The sequence below is a fragment of the Miniopterus natalensis genome, chromosome 16, assembly GCF_054644295.1.
Source record: "Miniopterus natalensis isolate mMinNat1 chromosome 16, mMinNat1.hap1, whole genome shotgun sequence".
Taxonomy (NCBI): Eukaryota; Metazoa; Chordata; class Mammalia; order Chiroptera; family Miniopteridae; genus Miniopterus; species Miniopterus natalensis.
In genome coordinates this window covers 14,863,981-14,873,115 of record NC_142096.1, presented here as the reverse complement: position 1 = coordinate 14,873,115, position 9,135 = coordinate 14,863,981, and the positions used below count along the sequence as shown (strand labels likewise).

The 9,135-nt window shown below is 48.2% G+C and overlaps 1 protein-coding gene across 1 annotated transcript in view; it reads left to right on the top strand.

Moving 5' to 3' along the window:
- The first annotated feature begins 2,048 nt into the window (after nt 1-2,048).
- SAMD12 (sterile alpha motif domain containing 12) overlaps nt 2,049-9,135 on the top strand; it is a 146,246-nt gene continuing 139,159 nt past the window's right edge. The window contains exon 1 of the mRNA XM_087825598.1: nt 2,049-2,113. Within this exon, the coding sequence (XP_087681724.1) occupies nt 2,101-2,113 (13 nt within the window). The 5' untranslated portion in view covers nt 2,049-2,100. The remainder of the gene's footprint in view (nt 2,114-9,135) is intronic.

Genomic DNA, 9,135 nt, shown 5'->3' with positions numbered 1-9,135 from the left:
TGAAACTCCAACTGGAATGCATGTCAGTTAGGAAAGCTCTTAAAGACTTCGACTGAAATGAGATTTTTATACTTGATCTCAGCCAATAGGCCAAGAAGCAATGAAATGAGGTTTGTAAATTAAAAATGGATTTCAGTGATTTTCACATTTTAGTATCATCCTGATCCGTAAAAGCTTGAAAGCAAACCTATGATTTTCTCCCTCGTTAAAGATTAGAATCACCTATGGATTTTAAAAACTTAAGCGTCCCTACCCAAACCTCAAAAAAATCTTCATTCTGTGAGACTAAGGCAGGGCTTAGGAACCTGTGTTTGTAAAAGGCTGATGCACAAAGTTGAGAACTACTGATGTTGTCTGTCGTCCCACGACTGCCTTTTCCATTCATTCAATCTAAGGAAATGAATGCTTTTGGTCATGTTATATATTTGAGAGGGGAGACATGCACCTGCATTTCAGTTCCTTCCAGATTTTTGGAATGCTTGGTTGCATATGTGGTTGGGGAAATTATTTTGCCCGTGGCAATTGTGTCTCACTGAGCGGGTTTCTGTTTACCAAAGCCTTGGGTTTGATTTGCACACAGCTCTATGGACTCAGAGTATCACCAAGGGCCTTTAATGGATACACACAGGTCTTTTATAGAGACCCAGACAGAGCCATAGTACCCAACAGACGGACTAAGTACACCTTCTTAGTGGTAAAAAAAAAGAAAAAAAAAGAAAAAGAAAGAAAAAAGCAGGTGTGCTTATTATACACAGAAAGAGACAAAACAAAAAAGTTATGACCAAGACAGAAAAAGAAAATCTAAGTAGTCTTGATAATGGTAAGGATCAGATCTTTGTACTTCCTCAGGGTTATTTTTCAGTCGTTCCTTCCTTCCTTTTTTTTTAAAAGTACATGTGGGGGAGGGGCCAGAAATGCCGGGGACCAGGTGGCAGTGGTACCCTGTGCACTTCTGAACTCAAAGCCTTTAAAAGTCTCACTGCAGTCCCGAGTGCGTTTTATTCCCAAGGCCATTCCCTTACTCTCCCAGCCACAGATGCATCTGTTTTTCCCCTCGCAGGGGAAAGAAAGTTCGCGAACTTCCTCTGTATCAGGATTTGCCCACTCTGCCATTCTATTGCCCTCATGGGACTGTTTTTCCTGTGTGCTCCAAGCACGCCCAGCACCTGGAATTAGGGCACAGGCTCAGAAGTGGAAAGAACACTGATTCGAGGCGCTGTTCATTATTAGGCCCCACGACAGGCCACCCACAGGTCCCAGGCCAGGCAACCTGCAAGTCACCTGCCTTGGAAGCCGGGCAGGTTTCCCTCCCTGGCGTCCTCAGGTGGAATCTGGTTCCTAGGTTTTGCTCCTTAGGGGTGATGCCTGATGGGGAACTTGACGCCATCCGCCACCCTCACGCTAAGTGTTAGCCACCTGAACCACGTGAAGGATCAGCTTTTTTACTCACCAGGACTCAGCCAAACCCCACACATCCCAGAACAAGTTTCAACAGCACCCCGTGCAAGGGCGCTCTGACCCCGGCGATGAACCGTAGCCCGCTGCGGGCTCTGCTGACATTAAATGGGCCGCCTAGGAGGCCAGAAAACAAGCTCAGGAGATCACACCGCGAACCCCGCCGCCCCCAGCCTCCCGCTCTACTCCTGCCAGGTGCTCACCCCCTTTTACTTGAAGGCAAGGTCTCAATCACAGGTCTCTACTCAAGTGCGGAACGAAACCCAGCTCAGGGCATCTTGGGAAATGTAGTCCCTGCCTCCTCTCGGGGTCCCCGGGTCCGCTTATGAGACTCCCCAGGAGGGATTTCTCTGCGTGGGCCAGCTGCAGCCGGAGCTGCAGTCCAAGCGTGGGGGGGAGGGCGCGCCCCGCCGAGGACTCGGGGTGTTTTTAGCGGGGCCGGGCGAAGGGAGGGAACTACACTTCCCAGGAGGCCCTGCGCGGAGCCGGGAGCCGGCAGCCTCTCTGTGCGTGACCGCGGCAGGTTGGTCCTGGAGCAGATGAGCGCAGAATATTTAGGCGAAAGCGCGAGGAGGGGGGGAGCGCGGGGCAGGAGGAGTACCTCGGCCGAGAAAATTATGCATGCGTTAGGAAAGCTCTGAGAGAATGGCTGTGGAAGGTAAGGGACGCTGGGGCGTTTTAAGCTCCCTCTTAACCCGCGCACCCCACTACACACATCCCCGGTGAATCTTGGGGAACGCGGGGAGGAGAGGAAAGAGGGTGGCGGCGAGCGGGCCCTTTCCTCCTCCACCCCTGGGCGCTCACCTGAGCCACGGGAGGCCGGCAGGCGCCTTATTCAGTTGCTTTGGAAAGACACGTAGGTGTGCAGGACTTTAGGGCTGGAGACGAAGAGTGTCCCTGATGTGAAACGATGCGCTGGAAATGGGGGGAAAGCCTGAGAGACGGGCATGAGGTCTGAGCCCCGAGGTGCCCCCTTCGCCGCCCTGCCCGCGGGGGCCGGCCCCCGGCTGGGGATGCTCGCTTCGCCCCCCGCCCGCCGGAGGGGCCCCGGCCAGGTGCGTCATCGGGACGCACGCGCTGCGATTGGGTCGAGGGTCCCTCGTGCGCGCCCGGCGGGGCGGCGGCGGAGGTTCCCCGAGAGTGGAGGTGCCCCTACACCTGTCCCTGTTTCTGCAACCCTCCCGGGATTCCGAAGTTTACAGAAACGAAATGCAACCAGCCAGGGATACAGAGGGGAGCCAGCCTCCTCGAATTGGGTGAATTGAGCTCTTTCCCAGGCTCATTCTGGCCTTTGGCGCGGCCGTCGGGGCGCAGCGGCCCCGCCGCCTCTGAACTTCCTGGTTGAAAGCGGGGGCAGGCGGCTTGTGAGGGATCCCGAGTTTTCATTTCAGGTTCTCCTCGCTCGGGACGCGGGCTTTCTTGTGGAGGGTACTTTCTGGGGGGAAGTAATGTGGACCAGACATGGTTGTGATGTCAGATTAGGGGTCAAACTGATACAATGAAATAATCATGGGACGAAAGGGGGCCGAGTTCACCTACAGAATTATGGTTCCTCAGTGGGGTTCAGGTCAGAGGGGAAGGGGTTGGGGGTGTGTAGGAAAAAGAAAACATGCCTGCTAGTTGCATCAGGCTTCCTGCCAAGGGGAAATGAGCTGTTCCTTGTAGACTAGAGGCAAGAAAGAGCCATAAGGGCTTGCTTGCTTCTCTCGCCTTCCCGCCCCAGGTGAGAGAAACTAAGCTAATATGCCTCTTTATAATTACTCACCCTGAAGGGGCAACAACCCAGCTCCTGGGCTCAGCTTCCATTCCTGCAGAAAACTACTGCCTTTGGGTTGTCTCCGGTTCAGAGATCCCCAGCTGGCTACTTCTAGTTATCTATCTATCCATATCTAATATATTTATTTACATATTTTTAAAAATTATTTATAACATATATGCCTTCGAAAAGAACAAACAAATAGCCAAAGTCTTTTCCAAGTTCTCTGTGCAAATGTATTAATAGAGTGAGAAACCAGCTTTTTGCATGTTAGAGTTGATAATAAGTGAGACAAGACTTCAGATAAACAAACAAACAAAAAAACCCCAACAAGGTAAAGTTCATCCTGAGCTTGAGGCCAAGGGTATATCGACCTAGGGACACCCCTCCACCTCACTCCTCGGATGACATATTACCTCTTCTGTTCCCCAGTTTTCTGTATCCCCAGTGAGGGACACTCCAGCTGCCTGCCAGTTCACAATGTACTTGAAAACAATATCCTGCTCACTGGAAGTACAGAATTAGTCGTATTTCTTGTCTGATGGGTTATTATACCTAAGAAAACAAGGGCTTTGGCAGGAAATACAAGTGGACTGCGGATAACTTATAAGGAAAATAAATCTAGTGACTTACTTGGTTAACATGCCTGTCTGGTAAACAGGAGATCCTGAGTTTGAATCACAGTGAGGTCTCCACTTGAAGAATGGAGGAAATAGTTTAAACTTTGGCTGTAAATATGACTCCTCTCTGGTTTTTGCAAAGGCATTTTTCTCTGCCTAGACTGGGCCCTTCCTGGCTACTCTCATTTGGTCTTTCGAGGCTCAGGGAAAACTTCACTTCCTCTGTGAACCTGCCCCAGCCCTCCCGTTTGTCTGCTTTCCCAGGACTGTCCTGTCTATGGGAGGTGCCTTCTGCACTAAGCATCCCTAACTAGCACCTGTGCTTACATCTGTTCTAGCTCTCACCGTATCTAACCTCTCTCTCACTAGACTAGGAGACTGTAACCCCTTGGGAGTTGGAACCATACTCCCTTTGACTTTATATTCACGGAACAGTACCTGACCCTTAATAGATAATCAATAAATGCTCTTGGAATGCACGGGAAATAAATTCATGGAGCTTTTGTAACTGACTCCATAAAGCATGGGACTTTCTTAGCATTCCAGAGATTTGAAGGTAGGGGGCACTTTTAAAGGATGTGTCCCTCTCTTCAGCCTTGTGTCTTGATACTAAAAAAATCTTTTAGAGCAGTGGTTCTTATCTGAGGGGGTGTTGTCCTCCTAAGGCATGTGTAGGATATGCAGGGACTGCTGTTGGGTTCTGCTATTGGTATTTTGTGCTCATGAGCCAGGGATGTTAACTGTCCCTCAGGGCATGGTCATCCCCTATGAAGTTCTCAGCCCCAAACCAAGTAACAATCAGTGGCCCGAGCTCATTGAGAAACACTGATTCAGAGAATAAGACATTTTGCCAGAGGAACTGGAAAAGGCAACATAATATATGTTACTTAACATCTGAACTTTAATTTTTGCATCTGGCGGGAGAAAGGAGGTTCCATTACTATTTACTATCCAGAACAGTTGTGAGGAAGAGGCTTATACAAGGGTGCCTGGAACGTAGATTCTCAGTAAATGTTATCTGAACTCCCTCTCATTCTCCATTTAAAAAAACAAACAAACAAAACTATTTGGCATGTGTTTTGTATCCTAAATTTTCACTTATTCACGCCAGACTTTCTAATTAACAAATTAGAAGGTTTTGTGATATGCAACCTGTTTTTGTAAAGCTTGAGCTTGTAAAAGTGTGAAGAGCAAGAAGGGAGCTCATTCATTTTGCTGAACCTGTAGCCTTGAGTTTAAGATGAAGAAGAGGTGCCTTTTGTTTATTGTTTTATGGCTACCCTGATTTGTGTTTTCTTCTTTGAATTTAATGACAAGATCCTACTTTCCTGCTCCCTAGCCTGACCAGTACCTGGCACCTGTGGGTGGGCATCTGGGCACCTTGGAGTTGTGCTTTCCAGCCATAGAACATGTGATCGTCTGCATTCAGATTGCGATTATACTGATACCCATTGTCTCTTAAAAAAAAATTGTACTGTAATAAGTTACCCCAAATAGCTGGAGAGCTAGGACCACTACAGAGGAGGTGGCACTCAGAAACCACAGGGTGATCCACTCTCCGTGCATAGACTGTATAAATGGTTGTGCCTGTTGAGGCATTGTTGAATAACAGGAGTGGGTTGCAGTGTTAAACAGGGAAAGAAAAAGAGTGGACTCATTAGAGACTGTGCTGTATTCATCTCATTACTCCAAGATTGGTGCCTGCCACTTAGAGGGCCACAACAATTGTTTCATGAATGAAGTATAAATGTCCCAAAGCAAAGAGAAGGGTTTTCCAAGTCCCTGTCCCCAGTTTATCTTCTTGCTTCATCCACAGCGCTTTAAGTAAAGTGGAGCAGATGGACCTTGTACATAGTGTTTCTATTCCAGGTCTAATAGAATAGCCCCTCTTACATGGAAGAAAGATGATTTCCAATATTCAGCATCCCCCAACCCCCCGCCACGCAAAGATTGCAATCAGAAGGCTATGTGCTCTAAATGACATCCGTGTTAAGGAATCTGAATTTTCCATCATAAGTGAACAAATTGACTTATCAAATAGTCTCTGATGAGTCATTCAGTGCTCAGGTTCTACAGTTTTTGTCCTGTAAAAGAGTGGAAAAAAAACCCTACCCATCACCAAAATATTGTTAGGATAGGTAATAACAGCGGCTGAGGAAAAGGGCAGATGAGATACACTTGCAGCAGAGAAGCAGCTGGAGATGATGGCTCTGAACCCTGCTTGAATTCAGAACTGAGTCACAGAGAATGACCATCTAGGAGATAAAAAATGTCATCTTTATTACAAGGCCACATGGGTTATATTTTCTGGCTTTGGGTTAAATGATAAAGTGGTCTTGCTAATGTTGCATCCCAGCAGTGACACTGCCCCCACAGGAGTGCCTGACTGTGACATCGACAGCCAGACAGTAGAGAATGGGGCTCCCACAGCAGGTGGGGGGACCCCACAGGAAGGAGGGAGGCCTGAGCCACCTGTGCTGTGTTCCTTTTCACAGACTTGCACGTAGATCATTGTCTTCTCCTCTTTTGAGAAGAGCCCATGAGGGAGTGGAGAGAGACCAGAAGTGTCATTCTCATAGATCTTCCCCCATAGGACGCATGAAGCAAGGAGACGATGGCTGTTTTGTTGCTAGCGCACCTTCGTCTTTAACTACATTTCCTTGTTGAGTCATTTATAGGCATCTCTTCTACTTGGTGGTACTTTCTGAGGGCAGGCACTGTGTCTTAGGCCTGGCCTGTGGTAGGCCTTGCATGAAGCTTGTTGAATGAATGAATGAATGAGTAGGATTATGGGTGCTTCTGATTTCCACATAGCCCCCTTCCACCCCTAAGGAAAATTCCCAACTGTGTTCATCTACAGAGTAGATGTAAAAGCAGCGGGACTGTGGACAAGTATCCCTAATAGGTACTTACCTGTTTTATTGTTCCACTCACTGCTACCTTATTTCACTTATCACCAAGGGTCCTTTATTTTCTCTCTAATTTTTATTTTGTTCCCTAGCCCATGAGATCTGCCCCTGCTGCACCAGCAGCTTCTGTTAGTCACTTTTTAGGACCTGAGAGTGGTGGATAGAAGCCCACTGCTGAAAATTCTTGCCTTGGGAATGAGCAGTAGGGACTCAGACCTGCTGTGGTGGTGATCCCGCCACTCCCCTCGCTTCCTTGGGACCTCACAGCCAGTTCAGACAGGGCTTCAGCCCAAGCCCGCTGCCGCATTGCCTGGCCCAGCCCTCACTGATTCCTTTCAGCTCATCCTTCTTGCCTTACTCATATGCCGGAAGGAGCAAGGGCTGGTGCTAGTAAGGGGAGGCTGTGTGGGACTTTTGCCGGTGTGGCTGTGGTCTGGAATGCTGAGTCACAGTCGGTGCTGTGCTGACCTGTTACAAGAGGGGCAGCAGGGATCTGAAACTGGTATTTGAACTCTAGGGAGTGTCAGAGGTGCATTTAATTAATTAGGAGAAGGGGGTGTGGGGGTGGATTGCAAACTTTCTTCCACTGGCATTTAGGCAGATTTTGCATTTTCTGTTTGATAAGCAGGAAGAGTGCTGTCTGTGTGCAAGAAACTCTAGTAGATTTGGGACAGATCTAACAAATAAGGGAGCTTAGCTCACTCTGCCTCCACGCCCCCACACCCCCACTTTGGTGAAGGAGACAGAGAAGCAGATTAGGCTGAATGATATAAGTGCTAAATAAAAGTCCAAGCAACATAGCGTGGGAGGTCTGAGAACAAATGGAGCATTGAGTTCTGAGCTGGATGGGAAAAGCCTAACCAAGGGAGTAGCGCTTGAGTGAGCTTTTAGCAGAATATTGATGGATGGGGACTGGGGAGAGGGCATAACACAGTGGTGTATGGAGAATATGTTCTACCTAATGGGTTCCCCCCCACCTGCCCTACCCCGAGTCCTGGTGTTACGGTTGTCTAGCCCTTTATGGGCAGGACAGTGAGTGAGGATGCTCCTAAGTCATGTCTGGTACATTCCTTTTCCTGCAGGCTCTATTATCTGCTTGGCCAGACCTTCAGCACTCCCTGCAGCCCAGTTGGATTGTGCATATAGTCCTCTTGAAAGCACGGGAGCAAACCAGAAGCTTCTCTCCTGTAAATCAGGCCGATTCCTCCCCAGCTTTCTGAAGTGGAATGCAGCAGCTCTACCAGTTCTGAGCTGGCTCATGAGAGCACCCTTGGCTATATTTAGTCTGCGTTTTCTAAAGTGTGGGTGCAAGTAGCTGCTTGTACAGCTCCATTACCGGAGTGGAGAGCACGAAGGGGCGGCAGCTGTTGGGTGACAGGGACAGCCGCCTCACTGCCTCCAGCAGCCCTTTTCCAAGGGCCCTGGGGCTGGGAGGAGCCAGCTGGCAAGTTCCGTTCCTTTGCTCCTCAGCTGCCCTTGCTGCTGGGGAAGGTGTTTGGTGGTGTTCTGCCCAGCAAATCCCAAGTCTTCAGGGATTTGACAGATGTTCGTGGACTGGCCATGGGGTATGAGCCTCAGAGCTGCAGTTGACTTGGAGAGCTCGGGCACAGAATGGTTCACATTGCACTGTGTGTGTGTGTGGGGGGGGGGGGGGCATACCACTCACAGTGCTGTCTTGCTGTCTTTAAATGTACAGGCTCTGCAGACAGCCTGGGTATGAACCCCAGCTCTGCTGAGGACCTGCTGTGTGGGCCTGGGCCATTCACTGAACAGCTCAGAGAAGCCTTTGCTCATCTGTCAAATGGAAATATGAATAGTAATATTCATAGGCATGTTGAGAAAGGGTTATATTAGTGTCAATAAAACTCTCAGGACCTGTTCTGGTAGCTGCTCAGTAAACACTCAGTACATGTTAGACAGGATGGTGATGCTGCTGTCTGTCTCCTTGTCTGCTTGCCACACTTAAGAAAGTATCTGTCATTTTTAGGGCCTCCTGGTGATGTAGTGTCTGATGTAAGAGAATGCTCAATGAAGGAATGTAGGCTCTCAGAGTTGGGATAAAAACCAACAAAATGTAATTGGTAAAATATAAGGCATCCTTGCTTTTATATGTATTATTTGATTTATTAATTATCTGATTCCTGCAGTTATGAGGTAATAGAGGGAAGTAAAAGTGATTATAATGTGAGTATATTCATGAAGGACTCATAATTTAAATAATGTTTACCCTCCAAAAGTTTACCTGCCACATACCACCCACAACTTTGTAGGCTGGGCTTTCTCTGATGGTCTGATAATCACCCAGCCATACAAGACAGTATGTATGTAAGTTGATTGCATAGAGAAATTTAGATCTTTCAAAAGAGGAAAAATTTCATGGACTCTATGAAAGTGA